Raw genomic sequence first — 24,910 nt, 5'->3', positions numbered from 1 at the left:
CCTTTCCCAATTTCCTAGAAAGTCAACCTCCTTTTCCAATTCCCCCAATGATTAGCCTGGTTAGTTATATATTTTTACATGTTACATATTTTTCTGTATCTCACATACCTTCTGCTTGGCCTCTTCAGCCATGCGTTTACAGGCCTGACGCAAGAGGCGAGACTGACTGCCCTTTGGGGCCAGCCGATGGGCCTGTTCATCTTTTAGAACCTGAAGTTCTGGGGGTAGGCGACTGGTAAATGGGGTACCCGACTCTGAGCCTGCTGGTTCGGTTATTACTGCAGGGAGGGAGCAGGAGAAAACATGGTTATACTAGGGCTGTAGACACCATGGCCACTTGGCCAGAGACTACTTCAGTGTCTCCAGGCTTCTATGGAAGGCAGCCATTTGAGACAATAACAAAAAGGGAGCAGGAGTGGCCAAAGTTAGGCAAAGGGCTAGAAAGAGAAAGCTCAAGCTGGTAGAGAAATGATAATATGTTGGATCCAGATATTGAGGGCAGAGAGATAGGTTGGAAAAAATACTGGGAGGTGCCAGAGCCTTGGGAATCCTGATGACTCACTGGTGACACGACCAGCAATAAAGGGGTGATGTAAGAGGTCTGGCCAGGACAGACGCTGCCGGGGGTCCTTGGTGAGCAGCCCCTGTAGGAAGTTCTGTGAAGAGAAATAATACTCCATCAGCTCTTCCTTCCCTTCCTTCTAGACTCTCTCTAACCTGTCAACAGAACTGGTAATCCTGAACTCCTATTGGTATAATAACAGACTTTACCACAACCTTGACAACTGTTACTGTGGGCCCCATTTCCAGACAAGACTACTGCCTCACCTCCCAGGGAGCACCAATCCCTATTCATGGAGATTTTGTACCCTCAGACATGAGTACAGAATTTCAATGTCACCAACTTTGTGAAGAAGGGAGAAACAACTGAGAGGAAGATATCACCTTCACAGTCATCTTCAGAAAGCAAACATTCAAGGGATTCCCAGACTGATGCCTCCCTTTCATTATGGGTTTGTTTTGGGCTGCATAGAAATAGATCTATAGTTAAGAAGACACTCAAACAGTAATGGTGTAGAGATGTTTGGGAACACTCAAAAGCAAATCTTTAGATGGTTGAGGGGAATAGAGACTATAATTCAAGAAGTATATGTTATGAATTATTGGTGGAAAAATCTTCAACTGGGCCAGAAACAAAAAGGTACTAGTAGATTATGACCACTGTTCTAAAACAAGGTGATTTGTATAACTATGGCTTTTGCTAAAGATCCCTGCGAATGTACCATAGGAGAGAATGATTATCTTTGTATATATCTCTCCTATTTGAGGTTTTTTTTTGTTTTTTTTTTTTAAGAAAGAGAGGGAGAGAGATAATTTTTTTTAATATTTATTTTTTTTAGTTTTCAGCGGACACAACATCTTTGTTTGTATGTGGTGCTGAGGATCGAACCTGGGCCGCACGCATGCCAGGCGAGCACGCTACCGCTTGAGCTACATCCCCAGCCCCTGAGGTTTCTTTGTTTAGATTTTTTTTCTCTAATTATTTGGGTCTCCCCAATTGAACAGGTTGTAAAGGAATTTGTCCCTTTTCATTTTAGATAGAGCATAGGAAAGTTATAATGAGATTTTATTCTAGGATAAAACTGCACTTAAATTCCATTGAGGATCCAAAATCTTGCCCTAGATAAAAAATAGAGTACAAAGCCTTTCCCTCCCCTCCTCCAAAAACCCATTGAGACTTAGCTACCATGAACAGGCACCACCTCTGTCATCTGCCCCTAATCATGGAGCCAGCTCCGACACTGGCCATTCTGATGTCTGAGGAAGACTGGAAGCAACATAGGCAACATCTAAATATCACCTGGACTCTGCGTATGATACGAAATAAGTAGAACAGAGGTCATGTAAAAGAACAAGTATCTACTTCTTAGGTTTTGAAATTACTTTTTTATTGTGATAAAGCTTATCCTGCTCCAAACAGGGCCTACCACTCCCAAGTTTGGCAGGCTTTAGAACAACCCCCAGCCCAGCATAAGCCCTTGCAGTAGAAAAGCAAGACTTATTGGCCCAGTTCCTGAAAAATCCTGCCCTAGCTCTGGAAAAAGATTTTGGAAAAGGGAATAGAGGTAGACAGAGACAGTTTTCTGATATAAAATTATTTTCCCTTTCAATTTTCATTACCTTAAAGCAGGGACTGATGGTGGAGGGCCAGCGCACAGGGTCCTTGAGGATGAGGCTAACCAGCTGAAAGATGCTTGTGGTATAGAAGGGAGGAGTGCCTACAGCCAGTTCATACAGAATGCAGCCCACAGACCAGAGGTCTGCTGTGTGGTCATATGGTCGCTCTTCCACCAGCTCTGGAGACATATAGAGTGGTGTGCCTTTGATGGAGGTAAGAACCATAGTGTTGGTGCTCATAGCCCGGGCGAATCTGCAGTAGCAAATGGCATGGAAAGGGAAAAGGAAAAGATATTCTAGACCCAGTCACTAATAGGAAATTAAACCTGCTCACTACTACCTGTCATTGTATGATTTATCTCAAGCCAGAACAGAGAGTACATTTGATTTAGTTCCAAAGGATCCAGCTGGAGGCTCAGTCTCTAGTTCAGGTTCTCAAGGGAAGTTCATGTAAGTTACACATACAGTCTAAGACCCCTTGCAGAACTGGAGACATAGACAGAAGCTCAGAATCCTTACCCAAAGTCACAGAGCTTGATGCCACCACCCTTGGCAAGGAGGATGTTCTGAGGCTTCATGTCTCGGTGTAGGATGCGGTGAGAATGTAGATAGTACAGGGCTGACACCAACTGGGCAGCAATGGCCTGAACCTAGGGTTCAGATAGGCAGGATGAAAAAATAAAAGGTAGGAGGGAAGGATTGGCTAACAAGCCAAAGACTTTTAATACTGCCACTAATGTGATTTTTTCTTCTTTCCCATTCTCCCAGAGTTTACTTGTTCAAGAACAAGGGCAGCTTTTGCTTCCCCAGTTGATTTATGCATGTATTCATTCATTCATTCATTCATTCATTCATTCACTCAAGGAAAATGTATTGAACCTCACTTACTCGCTGCATGACCAGGGGCAATTTTTTTTTATGCTTCTCAGATTCATCATCTATAAGGTGAGAATAATGATATCACCTATCTTCTAGATTATTGTGTGGACCAAATGAATAAAAGTGTGTAAAGCACTGCTCAAAATGGTGCCTGGCATTGAGTAAACATTCAACACACATTAGCTATTACTAAATAAGACAGTATCTTTTCTCAAGAGAAGTAGTCACACATAAAAATAAGAAGAAATGAAAAAGACATTTCAAACAGTGATATGAATGCGCAAAAGGAAAAAGAGAACTGTGATAAGTAATTCTGAGGGGGTCCTACAGAATCTGACTGAAGATTTCATTCAACCAAATCCGGCTGCTAAACTCTACGTCTAGTGGCACATCCTGCCTGACCCACAACCCTTATCTCTCACTGCCTTCTCTGGTGCCACCACACAGCCCCTTTTATCTCAAAGATACCCAATAAAAATCTTCACAACATTAACGATAGTTGTTAAAATACTTAATGTGAATTAATTCATTAATCTCCACAATAGTCTTATCAGGTAGATATGATATTATTTCCATTAACTTGTCCAAGGAGATTCAGCTAGTGAGAGGCAGAACCAAGCTTCATACTCAGATATTTTGGTTCCACTGTTCACATACTTAATTCTCATGTCATACTGCCTCTATATACACACAGACTCTTGTATTCTTCTTGGGAGTTTTCAAAAATGGAGACTCTCCCTGCCCTCTAATTGCCCTCCCAGCCCTTCACTGACAGAGTGGTCAGGGGTGAAGAGAAGTTTTATCCAGGAAACATACCTGGTCTTCAGGGAGTTTTCCGTCATCTTCCAGGATCTGAAAAAGCTCTCCCTCAGCATAGTCTGTCACCACCACCACCTGTGAGGAGAAGGCTGCGTCACTAATGGAATGCTCATATATTCTGGGGTTAGGAAATTATTGGGACCCTTGGAGAAAGGTGATCCAAAACCATGAAAGCACACCTCTTTGTCAGTCTCAAAGCTGTCAAGCATATGCACAATGTTGGGATGCCGCAGGCCCCTCATGATTTCAATCTCTCGTTGTAGATTCCTTAGCTCCTTCTCTGAGCGTCCCAATTTTGGGATGAACTTCAGGGCCACCACCTATCAGTGGTAAAGGGAAGAGTCAAGGACTAACCATACTACTGAAAAAAAAGCTAGGATTTCAACCTTAACTTCAGAAGTCCAGAACTTAAGACCTTAGACTGAGCAACTCTTATTACACTGGCTAGTCTCTCACCTCTTACCCCATTGTATGCTGGCCTTGCCCAAGCTTTGCCCACCCCTCAACCTAGGAGGAAACACTTTCAGTACCAGAGATCGAACCCAGGGACACTTAACCATTGAGCCACATCCCCAACCATTTTTTTTTGTATTTCTATTTAGGTTTCACTAAGTTGCTTAGGGCCTGGATAAGTTGCTGAGGCTGGCTTTGAACTCCCCACCCTCTGGGATTGCAGGCATTTCACCACTGCACCCAGTGGAGACACCCTTTGCTAAACAGATTCTATTCATGGATTCTGAGAAAGGTGTTCTGATCTAACCAAAGGACTTCAGTTGAGATTTTAAGGAAAAGTGAAGGCAAAATAAAGATGGAAAAATAGTTCAGGTGTTTTGTCTCTTCCTGCAATGGTATGATAGATCAAACTATTAAGAATAATAAACTGGGAGTGGTGGCCCAGAAGTGTAATCCCAGCAATATGGGGAGGCTGAGGCAGGAGGACAAGAAGTTTAAAGCCAGCTTCAGCCACTTAGCAAGGCCCTATGCAACTTAGTGAGACTCTGTCTCAAAATAAAAAATAAAATGGGGGGCTGAGGATATAGCTCAGTTGGTAGAGTGCTTGTCTTGCATGCACAAGGACCTGGGTTCGATCTCCAGCACCACAAATAAAATAAATAAATAAATAAATAAATAAAATTGGCTGGGGATGTGGCTTACTAAAATAATAATAATAATAATAATAATAATAATAATTTGTTTTTTCTAGGTACCAAACATTGCACTAAGGGATTTAGTCTAAAAACATATTTAGTCCTCAAACCTCATCAATAAGTTCTTATACCCATTTTATAGATGAGGAAAAATGAGACACAGAGGTTAAGTAGTTTGTCCTTCGTTTCAAGGCCAGAAAGTGGTAGAGCTGGAATCTGAACCCACATAACCCAACTTTAGTGGCCATACTTCATAAGAAATGTGACAGTCATTGCCTTAGGAATACAGGTTGGTTTAAACACATTTGGCCCCATATTCCATTGGAGTTGTGGATACCGAATCCCACTGAAAATATATCCCTTTCTTCACCACCTGTGCACTGTATTTTTTCCGACCCTTGTACACTCTCCCAAAAGAGCCTTCTCCAATCATCTCCAACACGTGGTACTTCTCCATAACAAAGGTTTCAGGATCTCTCAGGAAAGAAGGTAGCGATGGTGCTCAAGAGCTACAGATCCAGGGTCACTTTCAAACATCTGGGAGGCCTGGTTCTGGTGCTGAAGAGCTACAGATCCAGGGTCACTTTCACACATCTGGGAGGCCTGGTTCGGGCACGGGGAAAGGTAAACGTTAGCCACTTTGCCTTTTTCACACTAATCCGGGCCTCAAAAACACGGTCGGGTGGAGTAGATAGAAAGATAATGGGATCTTGGAACAAACGAAGCATCTTCTTGGAGTTCCTCCCCGTTTTTTACTCTCCTGTCCCGCAAGCCCACGGGACTCTGTTGGTTCAAGCCTACCCCAATTTCCTACCTCTCACTCCTAGGCAGCCTGGCCCGGACACTTGCCCGTGCATTTCACTGATCCGGACATCTTTCTCAAACTCCCCCAAACCCCCCCGAAAAAAAATAGGAGCGCTAAGTCCGGGAGGCGCCGGTGGCGGCCTCCAGCCTGGTCCCCTGGGCCTGTCTCCTTACTTTGGCTTGACTTAACTAGTTTTTCTCCGTGGCCTACTGCCAGGCTCTTTCGGGCCCCATTCTTACCAATTTTACTCGCTAGAACTGGCCCAAAATTCAGAAGACAAAGGCTCTCAGAGGTGTGGGAGGGACGTGGACCGCCCATAGGCACTTCCTAGAGCACTTCCAAGCTGTCGCTTGGCCATCCCGCTCCATTAAGGACGGGGAGTCTGAGGTTGCCTAGAAACGGTAGCAGCACACCCGCCTCAGTTTTCCGCCTCCGACTTCCCCAGGGTATTTCCGGTTCCGGCTGCCGGCCGGAGAAGACATGGCGGCGTCAGCGTCGGCAGCTGCCGGGGAGGAGGACTGGTAACTTTGGGTCATGGGCTTTGGCTGGCTGCCTGGATCTGGTTCGAAGAACTAGACTGTCCGTACGGGGGGCATTTGGGATGGAGCGAGGGATAAGGGATGCCTTAGATGCTGACACCTCTGCCTAGGCGAGCTCCTGGACTGGGAACGGGAGGGTGAGGGGCGCTGATCTAAGTGAGGGGAGTCTGGGTCGGCTCGGGCCGGGCCAGCTGATGCCCCCCCTGGTCAACTTGATCCCTCCTCCTTCGGTCCCACCCCTCCCATTCTCTCCTGAAGTGAATTTTCTCAGGGGTCTGTGCATACCTGCTCATCAAATCTCCCCACCTTCCAGAACTGATGTCCTTCAGCTCCGGGCCCCTTTGCCCCTTGGCTCAACGTATTTCCACCTACGCTTTCCTCAGCCTTCTCTCCCAGGCAGCACTAATAAGGACTGTTGTTGAGAGAAACCTTATAACCTACAAAAATACCTCCCTAGACCTTCTCGCAAGCATTCTCAACAAGAGACCAGAACCTGTAAGGGCTTTGGGATTTGGAAACAGGATAAATGTGGGTTCACTCTACATTTTATTAGTTGTCTGATGCTGACCAGGCCTCCAAGCTTCTGTGAGTCAGTGTCCTCAGCTGCAAAAGAAAAAAAAAAAAAAGTGGGTGTGGCATCTACTTCATAGAGTAGTTGAGAGGATCACTATGGATATGTAAGATACAAAAGCCTTTTTCATTAGTAAATCTGAGGTGTGGGACCTGAGGAGACTTGATGAATCCAAAGAAGTGAAGTGATTTGCCTCAGGTACACAATTACTACTAGGAATTCAGTTCTATATCCTCTAGATCTCATATTCTTAGTACTAGGACACTCTACCATCCCTCTCCCCTGTTTTTTGACACCACCTTACCACCATCCCATATTGTGCCTGGTATCTAGGACCCAAGACACAGCTAGAGTGGGAGAAGTGTTAAAATTGTCTCTTGACTGAGGCTGCACCTCAGTGTTACATTAATTTAGGCTAAACCTCACTGGCCATTCTTTTTTAGGACTATCTAGATTAGTGGTTTTCAGTGTTTGAGGAGAACATTGAGATTCTGAGAGGATACCTTGGACTGTGAGAGGCCATTAGTGAATTCAGCAGCTTGTGGTACTCCCAAACTTCCACTCCCATATCAATCAGAACTATTCCACCGTTATCTGTGAGATGTAACACTTTATAATTTTATATTTTGAAGTTTCTACCTAAGGCTTAAAAGGTAATAATAAAGAACCTATGATATAGCTCATGCTAGGGCACCCCTGCTCTTTGTGAAGAGGGAACAATATGTAAGAGAACAAAGCATGTGTCTTTCCTTCTCTCACCTGGATAGAGCTGTGGACTTAAATTATTCATCTTCAGTATCATTACTTAATGCTGTTTCTGTGACTAAGTTTGTGTCCTCTGATTTACATCAGAACCATGGATCCTAATTTACGCTGATCTAGGTCAACCAGACAGCTAAGGTTATAAACATATCTACTGACTATATTATTCCCACTTTTCTTTTAAGTGAAAAGGGTATATACAAACAGAAAAGAGGACTTAGTCTAGTTACTATGGCCCAGACACTATAAGAGATTTTACATAAACAAATCACCTTTAATCTTCACAAAAACTCTGGTTTAGGTGGTATTATATATATGTGTAGACAGAGTAATTTAGGCTTACAGGAATAAGTGACTACCCAGATTACATAGCTGATAAGTGATTGGTATATATTACTGACTCTATGGTTGATGACTCTTCTCCTACAACACAGCCTTTAAACCACCGAGAGCTGTTCTGTTCATGTTAGTATCTCCTTAGAGAAGGTTTGGAGTGACTGATGTTGGCAGTATATTTAGACAGTAGCCAGGACACTGAGATCCAGGCTGAACAATGATGTAGCAAAAGGCAGGATTAGTGTTGGTAACTGTGTTAGTAATGGATGGATGCCATATATTTGGATCATAGAGATGGCCACTAAGGGATATTCAACTGTAGAATGAAACTTGATCAGGGAGTCAGGAAATGTGGCTCTGGTCCCAGTTCTGCCTATGTTAAGCCTTGGTTAGTCATTTCACTTTCTGGGACTCCATCCCGTCTGTTAACATGAATGATGTCCAAGATTCTGATTCCAAGCTTCCTACCTGGCCACCAACAATGTAGGGAAACATTTTTCTCTTATTTTTAAGGAATTTAGCAAGAGAAAGCTATCAAGCAAATAGCCACTTCTCTACAAAGCCAGCCTTCATTTGCTTTAACAGGCTTTGGCAGGGAGAGCTGTAATAGTAAGTAAGTCTCCTCATGTCTTTTTAGGGTCCTTCCCTCTGAAGTCGAAGTGTTAGAGTCTATCTATCTGGATGAACTACAGGTGATTAAAGGAAATGGCAGGTATGTACTCAGCTAGGGGTGAATAGGAATCCTCTTAGTAATGACCAGATTCTGTGCATAATCAGGTCTTAAGACACTGTGAGCGGGGCTGGGATGTGGCTCAAGCGGTAGCGCGCTCGCCTAGCATGCGTGCGGCCCGGGTTCGATCCTCAGCAGCACCACATACCAACAAAGATGTTGTGTCCGCCGAGAATTAAGAAAAAATAAATAAATGTTAAAATTCAAAAAAAAAAAAAAAAAAGACACTGTGAGCCTTGATTCAGAGATAATGTTTCTCTTGTGTAGACAAAGGCTGTTCCTTAATTTCTTCAAAAGAAAGTGTCCAATGCTCACTTTCTCTGCCTGCTTTACTGTCTCACCCTGCTCCTCTCCTCAAGCCTCTGCTCTGTTACATCCTGGGTCTTCACTTCATCCACCTGCAGATCTTCACCATGGGAGATCTTCATCACTCTGCACCCTGCCACTGCAGAGGATCAAGATTCACAGTATGTTTGCTTTACTCTGGTGCTTCAGGTCCCAGTGCAGGTGAGGCTCTTACTATACAAAACAAGAAGGAAGGGAAGAGTCCCCAAAGTTGGATTGCCTTAGCAGTAACTTGTTACTTTCCCCCACTAGTATCCCCAAGAGGTGCCACAGATATCTATCCGTAACCCCCGAGGACTCTCAGATGAGCAGATCCACAAGTAAGTTGAGCTGGTCATTAGCAGGGGAAGCTCAGCACACAGCTTTGCCTGGTGAAGGAGGAGGACAGGCCTAATATAAGCTTCTCTTTCTTCCAGGATCTCACAAGCACTGGGCCACGTGGCCAAAGCAGGACTGGGCACTGCCATGCTCTATGAACTAATTGAGGTAAGGTGTGCTGGCCTGGGAAAATGTTCTTCCCTTTAAACTACAACCATTTTTTTCCCCAAGGGACTCTATTTAGGTAAGCCATAAATTAATTTAGAAAGATGATAACTCTTACCCAAGTTGTCTATTCTAGCATCTCAACAGAAAAGTGCCTTTCCTCTTTAGCTGCCTTTATTCTTGCTTCATTTCACTGCATTTCTTGATTTCTTGGCACTAGCAACTGTGAGTGGAAAAGATGGGGATCTTTCCTGGGCAGGTTAACCATTAGTGAACATTTGAAGGCCAGCCCGCCATTGGATTTGACAAGAAAAAGTTATGGTTTTTCTGCTCAAAGTTTTGTGTGGGATGTCATAGTGCATAGCTGTAATCCCAACAATTGGGTAAGCTAAGACAGGGGGATTGCAGTCTGTTTTGTACCCTGGTTAAGGAAACAATCTATACATTGCAACACATAGAGCCCCAAATTAATATACACAGATAACTTTCCCTGTTTAAGATTAAAAACACAATCAAGGTCAAGTTTGTTTTCCTCTACTTGGAATTTTTGAGAAAAATATTCACAACAGAGTGAAGGTGGGTGGCCCAGTGTCAGGGAGTGGGCATGTTAGACCACTATGGCACTCCTGGGTCAGGCCTCCACAATGCAGCTTTGAACTCTGAAATTCCAGAGGATTAGCTATTCACATAATGATGCAAATGCATATTTTATGGACTAATTGATGCCTTTTGATTTTTTTTTGTCCATCTGGATTGTGTGTGCCTTGACTTTCTTCCAGCCAACTCTAGAACAAACTCATGGCACCATGGGGGAGTGATAATCAAGGAGTGTTAATCAAGAAAGCCTCCCTTGTGGTTGTGCATGCCTGTAATTCTAAGTACATGGGAGGCTGAGGAAGAAGAAGTGCAAGCTTAAAGCCAGCCTGGACAACTTATCCAGACCCTGTCTCAAAAAATAAATAAAAGAGGCCTCACAGAAGATGAGTTTTAATTTAATGCCTTTTCTTTCCAAGGTATATTGTTTTCTTCTCCAAGATATATTAAAAGTGACTTTAATATATCTTAAAACAATTAACTTGGAATTTGAAGCCAGGAAGATCCAGTTTGTCAGGGAGAGATGGTGATATGGAGGATTGTTTGTAAGCAAAGGGACCAGAACAGGAATTCATAAACACGAGGTAACACAGGACAGGAATGAAGAAACACAGGGCAACAAGCTGGTTTGTGGACATGGAGTCTTGCCACTCACTCTTGGAAGTAGAAGGCAGGTCTTGCTCACAGTTCTTGTCCCTGCCTCCATGTTGTCTTCTCTCATCTCAGAAAGGAAAAGAAATTCTCACAGATAACAACATCCCCCATGGCCAGTGTGTCATCTGTCTCTATGGCTTTCAGGTAGGTTTCTGGGGCCTGGGATGTGCTTACGGCAGATGAGGATTCTGAGTGAGTGCTAATGCAGTATCATACAACTGTGCCTCCTCCAGGACAAGGAAGCCTTTACCAAAACGCCCTGTTACCACTACTTCCACTGCCACTGTCTTGCTCGATATATCCAACACATGGAGCAAGAGCTGAAGGCTCAAGGACAGGAGCAGGAACAGGAACGGCAGCATGCTGCCACCAAACAGGTAGGTCTGGCCAGTGCCTGTCTCACCTGACACCCTTAGACTTTGGCAACTATTTCCACTCCTCTGCTCTAATGGCTTTCATCTTTTTAGAATCTTGGATACTTTTGATCTGAGTGAAATCTTACTCCTGTCCAGAAAAAAGGATATCTTTATGTATACTTATATGTTGCATGCAATTTCTAGGGGTCCCCAGACCTCTTCGGGGAAGTCCTTCCTTTGTTCCCCCTCATTGCCGAATAGGTATGCCTGTGCCTTTTATTCCCAATTTTCTGCATATTAGTTTGGCTGGCTGGAAGCTGGTGTGATTTCTCCTCTTGTTTTAGAAAGCAGTTGGTGTGCAGTGTCCTGTGTGCAGAGAGCCTCTCGTGTATGATCTTGCATCACTGAAAGCAGCTCCTGAGCCCCAACAACCCATGGTAAGGGGATTCCCTTCTAATCTGAGCCAGGAATGATGGCATTCTGTAAGGCAGGAGGGAGGGCATCTTGTCTCCAATGAATGGGATCTTTGATCTGCTTAGGACTGTATGCAAAACCACAAGCCTACACTGGCTTGTGAGGGACAAGATCAAAAACCTTGTGTCGTTAGCTCCTGAGGCCAACCTGAAAGAATAGAGGTTCAAGTCTGCTGCCTTTTCCTGTTTGTTCTTTCTTTCCTGCCTTTCTGCTTCCTTCCTCCAGGAGTTGTACCAACCTAGTGCAGAGAACTTGCGTCAGCAGGAAGAGCTAAAACGACTTTATCAGAGGCAGCAGGAACGGGGTGGCATCATTGACCTTGAGGCTGAGCGGAACCGGTATTTCATCAGCCTTCAGCAGGTAAGGGAAGGGTTTCCTATTTGTCGCCCAACATCGCCAACCCTCCTACAAATGCCCCTGCACCATGGCCCTAGGGTGTTCTGCTCAGTTGTTCCAGGCTGGTGGTAGCTGGCTAATAGTGGGAGAGGAGCCTGAAGTTCCCTGTTTGGAGGAGCGTCATCTCCCTTAGTGCGTCTCTTCTTTCTAGCCTCCTGCCCCTGTGGAAGCTGAGTCAGCCGTGGATGTTTCCAGAGGATCCCACCCACCTAATGCCCTTGCCACAGAACAGTCCAACTCACCAGCTGCCCAGCCAACCCTGCCAACTCCTCTTTCTATGGCTACCCAGTATACGTGTGAGAAGTTCCCAGGGACTGGGCCAAATCAACAGAGGTTGGGTGAGACCCAGAAAGCTACTCTAGATCCCCCCAGGTCCAGTCAAAGCCCCTGGCGACAGCCTAGTCGGAGGCACCTGAAGGGAGGGGAGTGCTGTGCTCCCAAAGGTACCAGTGATTCCCAGGAACTACCACCTCCTGAGAGGCCCCTCAAAGAGCCTTTGGACCTAAAGCTGGAATCCCGTAACCAAGGGGTTGAAGGTCCGCCCCAAGAGAAGGGGCCTGGCAGCTGGCAGGGTCCCCCACCCCGCAGGACTCGGGACTGTGCTCGCTGGGAGCGCTCCAAAGGCCGGACAGCGGGTTCTTCCTACCCTCGCCTGCCTCGGGGTCAGGGAGCATACCGGCCTGGTACTCTGAGGGAGCCCCTGGGCCTGGAATCTGAAGATGGTTCCTAGCACTATTGTGGGGGGACAGGGAATTGGGGGTGGGTGGGAAGCAATAAAGAAATTAAGCCTTGTTCGTTTTCTTTCTCAGTAGTGTCTAACCTGTAATGTATGACTCTCTGAGTTCCTAGCAAGATTGGGGTATGACAGTGTAGCCCCTACCTCCATTCTTAATTATCCCAAGAAATCAGGGTGAAAAGGGTTCGGCTCCTCTACTGTAATGAGTTTCAGAGGTTGACATTTGGGCGGAATTTTTAGAAAGCACTATAACATAACCCACTGTGTATTATTTTTTTTAATATTTATTTTTTAATTATAGGTGGACACAATATCTTTATCTTATATTTATGTGGTGCTGGAGAATTGAACCCAGTGCCTCATGCATGTTAGGCAAGCACTCTACCTCTGAGCCATAATCCCACTATGTATTCGACCATGTTAATACATGTTCCTCACTTGGATGCCCTTAGATGGAGGCACGTATCTTCCGATTTAGAGCCTCTTCCTCCTCTCTTAGGCTAGACCCCACATCATCTGTATAGGTTTTGGAATGATTAACCCTTATATAGTCCCCTGTGATTGCAGCCCTTCGTTTTGTATTAAGTACTAATTTGAGAGAGGGAGGGAGAGACAGGGACCAGAGTAGTATGGCAAGTGTTTATTGATTTCCTCTAGGAGGAGAGCCCAGCACAGCCTGGCTGATTACCTCAGAGACTCGGTATTCTGAATTGCCCCTGTGGGGTCATTTTTATACAACATGAAGTAGCCCTGCACTTGGGCTGGACTGATCTGGGTTGTAGCTTGAAGGACATGATCTGCAAAGGTTTCAGCTAAAGAAGGTGCTTGCCCTGGATAGAACCTCTGGAACATTTGGATCAGCTGCCAGTGTGAACAGTAGCCCACGTACTCCTTCAGATCTACTCTCCCAGGGCGTATCAGGGCAGGGTCCAGCCTAGGAGGAGAGTCACAAGCAACAGTCGCACTAGCACACCAAAAATGATGGTCTCCTCAACTTCCTAATTCTCCCAAGACATGGAATGGATTCTTCCCTCACTCCTTACCTATCAACATGGTTGGTGGTCATGAACACAATGCGTGCCTCAGTGGAAGCCACTCCATCCAAGGCATTGAGCAGTCCACTGAAGGTAAGACGACCTAGACCTTGGTACTTCACAGGGTCTTGAAAAGACAGAAAAGCATGGTCATAACCTTGCTTAAAATTAGCACCTCCTCCATTCCCACCACAGTCCCTGACTCTAGTGCCTCACAGCCAACCTAGGCATCCTGTCAGCACTGTTGAATTCCATGTCCTCCCATTCCTCATACTCCTACACCTCATTATCCTCATTGAGAACCATCCCCCTTCCCTAACACCCTCACTTACTCTCTGCAGCCAAGTCTCGACTGAGAAAAGCAGCATCCACATCCTCCAGGAGCACCAGACTTTGCTGTGGGGCCACACTCAGCAGGTAATTGAGCCGGTCATCAGAGAGGCTAGAGTCTGTGAGACTCAGCAGGCAGATGCTATGTTCCAGTTCCCCAGCCAGGGCTGTGCTGTGAACATGAGGAGGTGGTAGGCAACTTGGGGACTATTCCTGGGTCCAGACCCTTTCCTTCTGTTGTGGGAGGTGTATCTCAGAGGCCCAATTCTCCCACTCCTTCCACATATCACTTGCTTTTCCTGGCTCCTGGTCCCCAGATTCATTCCACTCTCCAGCCTCTTCTGCCCAGTTTTTCTACAAAGGCTGTTTTGCAGACTTGAGTGAAATTTTGACTACTCACATAAAACTGCTCTTTCCACAACCAGGGGGTCCATAAAGCAGGTAGCCACGTCTATAGGGAATACCTAGGGATACAGCCAAGAAAAATAAGACCTAAAGTGAATTATATACCCTGTCCCACATGTCCACTTTGTTCCTAGCTGTGCCTCTTATTGGCCTGATGGCCTTGGTATGAAAAAAAAATCATAGGCAACTTTTCTTGCCCCTTCTTATCTGGGAATTGAGCTAGAGGTTTACATCATTCCTGGCCAAAAACCAGCCTGTCTGCCTTAACAATGTGGTTAGAAAGGGCTGGGGATGTGGCTCAAGCGGTAGCGCGCTCGCCTAGCGTGCGTGCGGCCCGGGTTCGATCCTCAGCACCACATACAAACGAAGATGTTGTGTCCGCCGAGAACTAAGAAAAAAATAAATAAATGTTAAAATTCTCTCTCTCTCTCTGTCTCCCTCTCTCTCTCACTCTCTCTTTAAAACAAAACAAAACAAAAAAACAATATGGTTAGAAATAGCCTATCCCAGACATAAGCTACTTCTCACCTCTGTCAATGTACCACTTGGGGTTATCAATGAATTCCCGGATGTCTCTGACAATTCGGTCAGCCAGACCATGCTGTAGAACCACAGAATTCAGTGGCCGGCGGCGGCGTGGATAGCCAAAGGGGCGCCATTCAGAGCCCACAGCTGTGTACATCACAGTCTTTCCTTCCTCCTGTTGCAAGGCTAGCTCTCGAGCTGTAAAAGGGGAGATAAGACAATGCCAATAATTCTCTCCAACATGGCTGTTCTTCAGTTAGACAGAATTATGCAATAAAGGCCTCCTAGCCCCATGCTCCCAAGGACTCACATCCTCTTATTCTTCCTCCCCAAACTGCTCTTCCTCCAATATCCAATGTCCCCATCCCTATAGCCCCCCACCCCCCATTACAGCCTGCCTATGCCATCCCACACCTTCCTCCAGGATGTTGAAGAAAATCTTGCGGTCAGTGCCCAAAGCTGTGAAGGTGACAGATTCCCAAGGAGTCCCGGTCTGCAAGTCTATCATCTGCATTTCTCGACTTCGTTTTACCTGGATCCATTTGCCCTGATACCTGAATAAGAATGGTCAAAATGGGGTGAGTGAAGGAAAATGATAAAATCCAGCTCTCTAATCTTATATCAGAGCCCTCCCTGGTTCCCAGTCTTACCAGATAAAGTGGTTTCCAGGGCTGGGAACAAATTCAAACTTGGTGGAGATCCGACCACTCTCGTGCTGAAGGTATGAAGTTTCCACGCTGAGGTGCTGAGTACGGGTACTGTGGCGGGTAAGCCAGCTAAGCAACCAAGCATAGCTCCTGTCTCGAGCAGGGACTTCCAGTGTGATCATGTAATGGCGCCGGAATGCCACCAGGCCCAATTGGGCACCCTTTCGGGCCAGGGCTAGGGCTGTGCCCACACCTACCAGGCCAAATCCAGCCCCAAAGTAGGGATTGTCCTTCAGGGCCAGAACAAAGTCTGAAAGTGGCATCTTGAATGGGAAACAAAGAAGTTTACAGGCTCTCAGGCCCTATTGAAACCTAGGGGTAGAGATGGGACAAAGCACAAAATTAGTTTAGAATCAGACTCCATTGTATGTCCCCAAACCTGCCCTACTCCCTTCTCCAGAAGTAGCAAGGACAGGTCAACAGTATATGTTTCAATATCCTTTTTCAGGGTAGGGGTAGTGTTGGAATGCAGACCCTTTACTCCATTTTGTCCTCCCATCAGCCTGCTTTCTGGTCAGAGGATCATGTTTGGAAATTCCTTAAGCTCGAGAGAGCAATATTACCTGATTCACATCAGGATAGTGGATGGGTAGAATTTTTGAGGTCCATGGAACAAGCTGAGAATTTTTTTAAAGTCAGAGGTTGGGGGCACTAGCTGGAGTCAGCAGCAGTGGCGCTTCCACTAACTTGTCAGTGACTACATGCTTTACTTACCATGCATGAATAACATTCTTCAAATACCCTCTCTTTCCCCCACACATCCAATTCCTAATGTCCTGTTTAGAGTTGAGACCTTTATTACTTCCCACCTAAACTTTCCCTTTAAAATTAAATTTTACTTCAGGAAGTGGCATTTTAATGAATCTTCAACTCTTGTATCACCAAACAGCTGCAAAGATCCAGATCGTTCATCATAAGGATCAGAATTCTCCCTACTCCAGTACTTTCAGTGGTTGGTTTCCAATAGATCCCTGAATTGGGTACAAACTCCTCAGTCTGGTACTCAAAACCCTTCACAACAGCCACCCACCTACCTTTCTTGGCTTAACTCTTAATACTCCTTATCCAACAAATAAGCAAAACCTCCCACCTCCTTCCTCAAGCAATTCTCCCTGCATTTTCCCCAAATGAAATCCTGCCCATCTGCTATTTCGCCTATGGAGTCTTTCCCAAATTCAACCTAATAAGATTTGACTAGGTCTAATTGTAGATAACAAGATCATAAAGCCGGCAGTAGTGGCGCACATCTGTAATTCTAGCGACTCGGCAAGATAAGGCAGGAGGATCCCAAGTTCAAGGCCAGCCTCAGCAACTTATGGAGATCCTAAGCAACTGGTGAAGAACCCTGTCTCAAAAAAGGGCTGGGGATATAGCTCAGTGGTAAAGTGACCCTGGGTTCAATTATCAGCGCCAGGAAAATGGGAAGCCAAATAGTTTTTAGCACTCTTCCGACACCCCACCTCACTCCATTCCTGCCACTTTGCCCTGCCCCTGGCACGCAGAGCAGCGAATTGACAGCAGGGACCTTGGTTAAGGCTCAGAATGGGATCCAGAATTCCAAAACACCCATGGAAGATCACAAAGCTCTCCTCTTTCGCGGTCCAGACACCCAAGATACCCTACGGAACCCCTCTCTACACCAAGGCTCGAGCCTCCAGGAACGTGGTTTGGAGTTCTCAGTCACTCCACCCCCTTACCGCCATGACTCTCTGGCCCTTCGTCTCGATGGTTTCGCCCAGCCGAACTTTGGGGAAGCGCCGTTCGGTCCCGCCCCCCGAATTTTTTAATCTACTTCCTGCCACGCCTACCAAGAACTTCTTGCCACTCTGCCCCACAACTCTCGATGGTCCTCCTTTGGCTTCAGGGAAAAGGTGGAGAGAAGAGAGAAAACCATAGAGTACCCATCAGCCAACAAGAGGTAGATAGAGTGGCCGCCATATGCCCGACGTCCTAGAGGCGGCTGGGCCGGGGGCGGTAGTACAAAAGGAGCTATGGGAGGTCGCTCCAGCCGCTTTCGACCATAGAGATGCGGTTTCTGCCGGCTGTGGGTCTAGAGGTGAGTGAGCAGCTGCGAAGCGGGATCTGGGGGGAGTTTGGGTGGAGAGAGCTGGAGGCAAAAGTTTCTCGAGCTCCAGGATGGAAGTGGACCTGGACAGTGGGGACCCGAGGGAGGAGGTGCTGAAAGAAACACGCCTACGAGGGGGGCCCCGGCGCATCTCAGCGGCCGCTCGGCGCCTCAGCCGCGTCACCACTCTGGACCCCACCCGGGTACCCGCTACCGCTCCTCAGGACCACAGTCATGGTGGTGCTCCATCCCAAACCTTGCAGATTACAAAACATCTTTCCCGTTCTGTGGCTCTTGTGCGCCAGCTCCCGTCCAACAGTGTGGATGCTGTCATCGCCTCCACTTTTCAGAGAGGAAAGCTGAGGCCCAGAGAAGCGTGGCGACTGCATCTGTCAGGGGCCACGCGGTGAGTCCGCCCAGCGGCAGGTGGGAACCCGTATACTTAGTGGCTCCTTGTTTCCCCAAGCCTTTCCTCTCCCTTAATTTGACCTTCTTTTTCCTCACTGCCCTGCCATTGCCCGGAAGACAGATTCCCTTCGCGCCTGTCACCCTCCCCCCCTTCCTGCTGGTGAAGGTTTTCAGCGTAGACAGCGCCAAGTCCTCCTGTCTCTCCCCTGAGGCGGTGTACTGCCGAGCCGGAAGATCTCCCAGAGCCGCGTTAACCGGCAGTAAGCAAGCGGAGGCCGGTTTCCAAAGATATTCCTTCGGACCTCGGAAGTGCACCTCCCTGTCACCTTTGTGATCTGTTGTTTTGAGTTGAGTCTGACTCAAATTCATGAAATGATTGTCATTATATAAATTACAAAAATTACTTGACTTAAATTCGTGTGTAACGGGATATACAGTTGGTTTCTATTGGTTTCTTGGTTGTATTCCAGTTTGAGACCTTAATGAGTTTGAAATTTCTTGCTGTTTCTTTATGTGGGGAACCATTGGTTTCATACCTTGGTACAATATACTTTACTCTGATGTCCCTCCCTCTCAGTGGTTCTTCACTAGTATCTACTTGTTCATTGAAGTGATGTCAGTAAAATCTACTCAGAAAGTTCCACATCAGGAAGAGAAACAATAGTGCAGCGTGACAGAGTTTCTGATATGTACAATGTACCATCAGGACCCCTGAAGACTGAAAAAAAGAGTGTCAGGAAGTCTTAAGAATGGAAATGACATTTGTGTAGCTTCTTTTTAAAAATATTTTTTTAGTTTACATGGACACAATATCTTTATTTATTCATTTTTATGTGGTCTGAGGATCGAACCCATTGCCTCACGCTGAGGCAAGTGCTCTACCACTGAGCCACAACCCCAGCCCTGTGTAGCTTCTTAAAGGACAGTAAGGCACTGATTAGCCAGAGAAGAGATTGAAAAAGTGCATCAAGCTGAGAGATAAAAAGATATGCGAATAAAAGAGAGTATGGTGCCTCCAGAGAATGGCACATCATCAGGTTCAGAGGTCTGTTGAGGGCAGAGGTGGAAACCATGGCTAATCAGTGGCTTTACTTCTTAAAGGACAGTAAGGCACTGATTAGCCAGAGAAGAGATTGAAAAAGTGCATCAAGCTGAGAGATAAAAAGGTATGCGAATAAAAGAGAGTATGGTGCCTCCAGAGAATGGCACATCATCAGGTTCAGAGGTCTGTTGAGGGCAGAGGTGGAAACCATGCCTGGAGAAATCAGCAAGAACCAGATTGTGATAGAAAGGCCCTATAACCTCACTGAGGAATGAGAGCATCAAGAAGCAAAAGAGGACTGGGCATGGTGGCTTATGCCTGTAATCCCAGGGGCTCAGGAGGCTGAGGCAGGAGAATTGTGAGTTCAAAACCAGCCATAACAAGTTGGCAAGACACTAAGCAACTCAGTGAGACCCTTTTTTTTAAAGAGCTGGAGATGTGGTTCAGTGGTTAAACACCTGTGGATTCAATCCCCAGTACCAAAAAAAAGGAAAGGGCATTTGAAATCCTTTGGCCTCACCCAATTTTGAAAACTAAAACTTAGTTTAAGATTTGACTCACTTCGTATCAAGAAACATAACCTGATATGTTTCTTATGTTGGCCAAAACTTGTTGGCTTTCTCCTAATATTGACTCTATTATACATATATTTTTTATGTAAACTAAATCTTTTTAAATTAATGTTTATATATAACAGCAGAATGCATTATAATTCTTATTACACATGTAAAGCACAATTTTTCATATCTCTAGTTGTATACAAAGTATATTCACACCAATTCGTGTGTGCATACATGTACTTTGGATAATAATGGCCATCACATTCCACCATCATTTCTAACCCTATGATCCTATTATATTTTTTTAAAATTTGTTTTAGTTGTAGTTGGACACAATATCTGCATTTTATTTATTTATTTTTATGTGGTGCTAAGGATTGAACCCAGTGCCTCACAAATGCAAGGCAAGTGTTCTACCACTGAGCTACAACCCCAGCCCATTGACCCTATTATTTTTATACATTTTGTTCTGAACATGGTACCATAAAGAAAATGCCTAAGTTGGAGGGCACTGGACTGTGTACACACACAAACTGGGAAAAAAATGGGAGCTCTAACCACATTTTGTTTTTCTTTTTGTTGGTTTGTCAGCATTTAAGAGGCCATAGCATACAAATCAATGGTGATGACAGACCCTGTGTTGGACTCATAGCCAGCCAACAGTACTGTGGAGATGGATGGACTGTGCCCTGAGCTATTGCTGATCCCCCCACCTCTCTCTGACCGTGGAATTCTGGGACCTGTCCAGAGCACCTGTCCTTCTGGGGACACTGCACCTTTGCCTGCTGACCCAGACTGCCTGCTGGTAGAGGCCACAGCTAATGAAGAGGGCCCAGGGAACATGGAGATCATTGTGGAAACAGTAGCTGGAACCCTATCCACAGGAGCTCCTGAAGAGACCCCAGGTACAAAGAGTGCTAGCAGGCTAGTGGGACAGGCAGCCTTGAGGTTTTGTGTGTTCTATTTTTATCCTTCTGTATGAATATGATTGGAGCATAAAATAGTATGCTATTTTTATACTTTGAGATGTTGTATTTTGGTTTGCAATTGGAGCCCGATGATGGAAGGCTGGCAGATTACTGCACAATCTTGAACCAAGCTTTTGGCAAAGTCTGTCCTTTAAGGGATTTTTGTCTGCTAGGCAGGATCCACAAGGGAAGACCTTTCTGACACCTGCCCGATCCTGGCTTGCCCTTACTCTTAACAATCTTCACAGATTCTTTACCCATATTGACCTTACACCCAGAAACTGCAGCCAGGGATTAGGCAAAAGCCCAGCCTGCCTCCCACCCTGTAGTTGGCAGGGCTTTCCAAAGGTAACTGGTAATTCCTTGCCTTAACTTCCTGTGTATAATGTACTTCACTCATTCAAAGCATGTTAAGAGGAAGGGTTGAGCTGGGCAAGGTGGTACACATGGCTAAGGCAGGAAGATTGAAAGTTTGAGGCCCATGTGGGCAACTTGTTGACCCTGACTCAAAAGTCAAATTAAAAATGGGGCTGGGGATATAACTCAGTTGTAGAGGTCTTGCCTGGCATGTTCAAGGCCCCAGGTTCAAGTCCCCAAAAGTACTACAAATATAACTACAGTTGAGCATTTTTATCCTAGGAGAAAGATTCTTCCCCTTTTCCTACAACTTCCTATTTTTCTGAAACTTACCTATTTTTTAACTGTCATCCTCTAGCTGTAGTTTTCACCACTTCCTTGGCTATGTAATGTAGTGACAAAGAATACTGGGAAAGATTGGCTAATTTGACCATATAGTATTTCTAACCTTCTCTGCAGTGAAACAACAACAAAAAAACAAAAATTGGTAATATATAAAAAAGAGTTAATATCTTTTAAATTCAAAGATCTGCACAATAAGAAAAATAGTTTTCAAGAAAGCAAAAAAGAAATTTCTCCTCTCTTTGCTAAATAAGAAGTAAATATAGTCAATAAATGTATGAAGGATGCTTAATCTCACATAAATAAATTCCATAGTTAAAAATAACTATATGAGGCTGGGCACATTGGCACACGCTTATAATCCCAGTGGCTCAGGAGACTGAGGCAGGAGGATCATGAGTTTAAAGCCAGCCTAAGCAAAAGAGAGGCACTAAGCAACTCAGTGAAAACCTGTCTCTAAATAAAATACAAAATAGGGCTGAGGATCTGGCTCAGTAGTTGAGTGCTCCTGAATTCAATCTCTAGTATCCAAAAAATAAATTAATTAGTAACTATATGAGCTGGGCACAGTGGTGCACACCTGTAGTCTCAGAGATTTAAGAGGCTAAGGCAGGAGAATCACAAGTTCAAGGCTACTCTCAGCAATTTAGCTAGACCTCGACAACTTAGCAAGACCCTGTTCTCAAGCTCCAAGGTTGGTGACATTTTGTTTCTCAACTTTGGCAAAGTTTAACAATTTAGGTAATTCCTTAAACAAAAAATTAAAAGTTAAACAATTTGTGTAATGTTGGTGAGACTGTGAATTACAAATTATGGCGAATATAAATTAATATATTTTTTGAAGGTTAGTTTAGCTACATAGCAAGGTTTACCCAGTAATTCTATTCTAGGAATCTGTCTTATAGAAAAATACACATGCACATGAGGATGGGGTTACGTAGGGAAGCTTTATTTGAACTGGTTTGATTTATCAGTGTTTTGAAATTCCATGAACTAGACAAAAATATGAAACAGATTTATTGATAGATAAAATGTCATTGTTATATAGCAAGTGAGACAAGAAAAAATTTTTTTAAAAAAGCAAATTGTAGGATAATGACCACAAAAGGGCTGGAAGAAACTGGGTTTGGTGGCACACACCTGTTCTCAGGAGGCTGATACTGGAGGATCATGAGTTTAGTCCAGCCTGGGCAACATAGCAAGACCCCCATCTTTTTAAAAAAAAAAAAAAAAAAAAAAAGCCTGAAAAGATAGAGACTAGCAACTCAAGGAGGCTGAAGCAGGAGGATCGATTACAAGTTTAAAGCCAGCTTCAGCAATTTATCCAGGCTCTAAGCAACTTAGTGAGACCCTATCTCAAAATAAAAAGAGCTGAGGGTGTTGCTCAGTGGTTAAGCACCCCTGCAGCCAATCCCTGGTACCAAAAAGAGACCAGACTATGGGGATAGTTATTCCTTTGCATACTTCTTATCATTTAAATTGTTGCATTGAACTTTATTTTTTATATTTATTTTTTAGTTTTAGGTGGACACAATATCTTTATTTTATTTTTATGTGGTGCTGAGAATCGAACCCAGTGCCTCACACATGCTAGATGAGCATGCTACCACTTGAGCCCTGCATTGAAATTTTTAAAAAAACAATTAAAAAGAAAAAAAGGACCCACAGAATAAATGTAGGACAGTCCTGTATCATTTATTACAGATATTTGATACTGCATATATATGTCATTTATTACAGATTTTTTTTTAATATTTATTTTTTAGTTATCGGCAGACACAATATCTTTGTTTTGTATGTGGTGCTGGGGATCGAACTCGGGCCGCACGCATGCCAGGCAAGCGTGCTACCGCTTGAGCCACATCCCCAGCCCATACAGATATTTTTATATTGCATAATATTGCAGATACATCTCTCTAGTTGTCATTGTTCTCTTTTGGAAGTTTTTAATCTATTATTGCCTTAATGCTTCCTAGATTACATTGATGTTTGTTCATTCATTGAACACAGTTATTAAGCACCCATCTTGTGCCAGTTATTATGTTAGCTACTAGGAATACAAACACATGTACCAGATAGACTAACCCTGATCTATGGGCTTATAGTCTGCAGAGCCAGTCTTGAAGTCCATATGCATTCAGTGAATATGAACAGATTCGCCTACGTTTATATTAGTAACCAACTCCTATGAGTCTTGTTCGATCTGATTCTATTCCTTTCTCTGTCGGTCCTCTGCCTGCAGGTGTCCTGGTAAAGGTGGTGGAGGTGTACTTCTGTGAGCGCTGTGAACAGAGCTTCGCAGAGCCCACTCTGCTGTCCCTACACCAGTGCAGTGAGACCCACATACAGTCTGTGCAGGGCCTGTCTAGCCCCCCAGGCTCTGTAGAACTGCCCTCCAACAACCTCACCCTCCATGGCCCTCTGCAGGGCCAAAGCCTGACAGATAGCCCCCTATCATGTCCTGTATGTAGACAGGAGTTTGCCCAACCACAGGCCCTGAAGAACCACTTCAAGATTCACCGGGCCACTCCTGACACCTTCTCCTGCCCAGAGTCTGGCTGTGTGTTCTCTGCTGAAGATCGCAAAGGTCTGCAGCACCACCTGAGGCAGAACCACAGAGCAGTCCCTGTGCCATGTTCTTTCCGAGGCTGCTCCCTACTTTTTGGGAGCCATCAGGGCATGGAACTGCACCGGCAGACCCATTACCCTTTCCACTGCAACCATTGCAGCTTCATAGGCTCCAACATCAAACTCTTCCGGCAGCATCAGCGGAGCCATGGAGCTGTGACACAGGGAGAACTTTCTGCTGTTCAGGGCCTTCCATCCCAGGAGCTGCCACCAGGTATGAATGAAGCCAGGATCCATCAGTGCCCTGCCTAAAATATAGCCACAGTTGATCTTATAGAAGACACACTTATTTCCAGTGCCATGAATGACTTTTTAAACAGAAAGTCAGGAGGATAGAATTCCTGGAGAAGGATAGAAAGGCATCTAGAAACCTTGACTCATTTAGAATATACGGAACAAAGAGGAAGTCTTGGTCCATGACACTGAGTGAAATTCAGCTTAGTCTACATGTGACCTGAAGTTACTTAAGCAACATTTTCGATTTCAGAACTTACTTTCTAAGGACAAAAGTAAAAGTGCCCACCACTGGCTGTAGCCACAAATGCCTGTAGACTCCCTATAGAGCAAATGAGATTGGGCAGGAGAAGCTGGGGTTATTTTTAAAAGGAACCTTCAAGAGGAATGGCACTTTATTAATTCCTATTTCTTTAATCTCAAAAAACAATAATAATAGCAACAACAACAACAAAAATCCCCAATGTTGGGTGAGTAGAGAAATAAGTGAGAGAAAAGAG

The 24,910-nt window shown here is 44.9% G+C and overlaps 5 protein-coding genes across 20 annotated transcripts in view; 2 read left to right on the top strand and 3 right to left on the bottom strand.

Moving 5' to 3' along the window:
- The window catches only part of Stk36 (serine/threonine kinase 36), a 27,473-nt gene extending 21,228 nt beyond the window's left edge, over positions 1-6,245 (bottom strand). The window contains exons 1-8 of one of the 3 annotated variants that reach the window (XM_040267818.2): positions 6,069-6,245; positions 5,362-5,627; positions 4,056-4,196; positions 3,874-3,951; positions 2,698-2,828; positions 2,182-2,431; positions 563-656; positions 109-278 (exon numbers count right to left, since the gene is read on the bottom strand). In XM_040267818.2, the coding sequence (XP_040123752.2) occupies positions 109-278; positions 563-656; positions 2,182-2,431; positions 2,698-2,828; positions 3,874-3,951; positions 4,056-4,196; positions 5,362-5,481 (984 nt within the window). In that variant the 5' untranslated portion in view covers positions 5,482-5,627; positions 6,069-6,245. Of the gene's footprint in view, positions 1-108; positions 279-562; positions 657-2,181; positions 2,432-2,697; positions 2,829-3,066; positions 3,117-3,873; positions 3,952-4,055; positions 4,197-5,361; positions 5,628-6,068 lie in introns of those variants that run through there. The other 2 variants (XM_013360888.4, XM_078018012.1) reach the window with 2 other exon arrangements.
- Rnf25 (ring finger protein 25) lies at positions 6,241-14,995 on the top strand. Of its 2 annotated transcripts, none has more exons than XM_005330477.4 (11): positions 6,241-6,350; positions 8,675-8,749; positions 9,172-9,274; positions 9,365-9,432; positions 9,529-9,598; positions 10,916-10,987; positions 11,077-11,220; positions 11,544-11,636; positions 11,899-12,033; positions 12,221-13,932; positions 14,181-14,995. In XM_005330477.4, the coding sequence occupies exons 1-10, from the start codon at positions 6,310-6,312 to the stop codon at positions 12,797-12,799; spliced, it is 1,380 nt and encodes a 459-aa protein (XP_005330534.2). In that variant the 5' UTR covers positions 6,241-6,309; the 3' UTR covers positions 12,800-13,932; positions 14,181-14,995. The 2 variants fall into 2 exon arrangements, with proteins under 2 accessions (XP_005330534.2, XP_021585621.2); XM_021729946.3 differs by having other exon boundaries at positions 9,127-9,274.
- Bcs1l (BCS1 ubiquinol-cytochrome c reductase complex chaperone) lies at positions 6,896-17,615 on the bottom strand. 4 transcript variants are annotated; one of them, XM_005330475.4, is made up of 8 exons: positions 17,504-17,615; positions 15,750-16,118; positions 15,514-15,653; positions 15,103-15,297; positions 14,570-14,633; positions 14,172-14,341; positions 13,849-13,966; positions 13,431-13,739 (listed from the first exon to the last, which is right to left on the bottom strand). In XM_005330475.4, the coding sequence occupies exons 2-8, from the start codon at positions 16,067-16,069 to the stop codon at positions 13,490-13,492; spliced, it is 1,257 nt and encodes a 418-aa protein (XP_005330532.1). In that variant the 5' UTR covers positions 16,070-16,118; positions 17,504-17,615; the 3' UTR covers positions 13,431-13,489. The 4 variants fall into 4 exon arrangements, with proteins under 4 accessions (XP_040123776.1, XP_005330532.1, XP_013216323.1 ...); XM_013360869.4 differs by having other exon boundaries at positions 17,332-17,547; XM_013360870.3 differs by lacking the exon at positions 17,504-17,615 and adding an exon at positions 16,370-17,027.
- The window catches only part of Znf142 (zinc finger protein 142), a 19,713-nt gene continuing 12,282 nt past the window's right edge, over positions 17,480-24,910 (top strand). Inside the window, exons 1-5 of one of the 9 annotated variants that reach the window (XM_078018008.1) lie at positions 17,480-17,862; positions 18,177-18,277; positions 18,401-18,626; positions 20,473-20,786; positions 23,791-24,390. In XM_078018008.1, the coding sequence (XP_077874134.1) occupies positions 20,555-20,786; positions 23,791-24,390 (832 nt within the window). In that variant the 5' untranslated portion in view covers positions 17,480-17,862; positions 18,177-18,277; positions 18,401-18,626; positions 20,473-20,554. Of the gene's footprint in view, positions 18,298-18,396; positions 18,627-20,472; positions 20,787-23,790; positions 24,391-24,910 lie in introns of all 9 variants that reach the window. The other 8 variants (XM_040267817.2, XM_078018010.1, XM_078018009.1 and 5 more) reach the window with 8 other exon arrangements.
- Plcd4 (phospholipase C delta 4) overlaps positions 23,223-24,910 on the bottom strand; it is a 41,381-nt gene continuing 39,693 nt past the window's right edge. For both annotated transcript variants that reach the window (XM_040267829.2, XM_021729941.3), the window contains one exon: positions 23,223-24,424. The gene's annotated coding sequence lies outside the window, so the exon portion shown is untranslated. The remainder of the gene's footprint in view (positions 24,425-24,910) is intronic.

This window comes from Ictidomys tridecemlineatus, chromosome 7, assembly GCF_052094955.1.
Source record: "Ictidomys tridecemlineatus isolate mIctTri1 chromosome 7, mIctTri1.hap1, whole genome shotgun sequence".
Taxonomy (NCBI): domain Eukaryota; kingdom Metazoa; phylum Chordata; class Mammalia; order Rodentia; family Sciuridae; genus Ictidomys; species Ictidomys tridecemlineatus.
The sequence above is the reverse complement of the archived record's forward strand: the minus strand, read 5'-3'. Positions and strand labels throughout refer to the sequence as shown.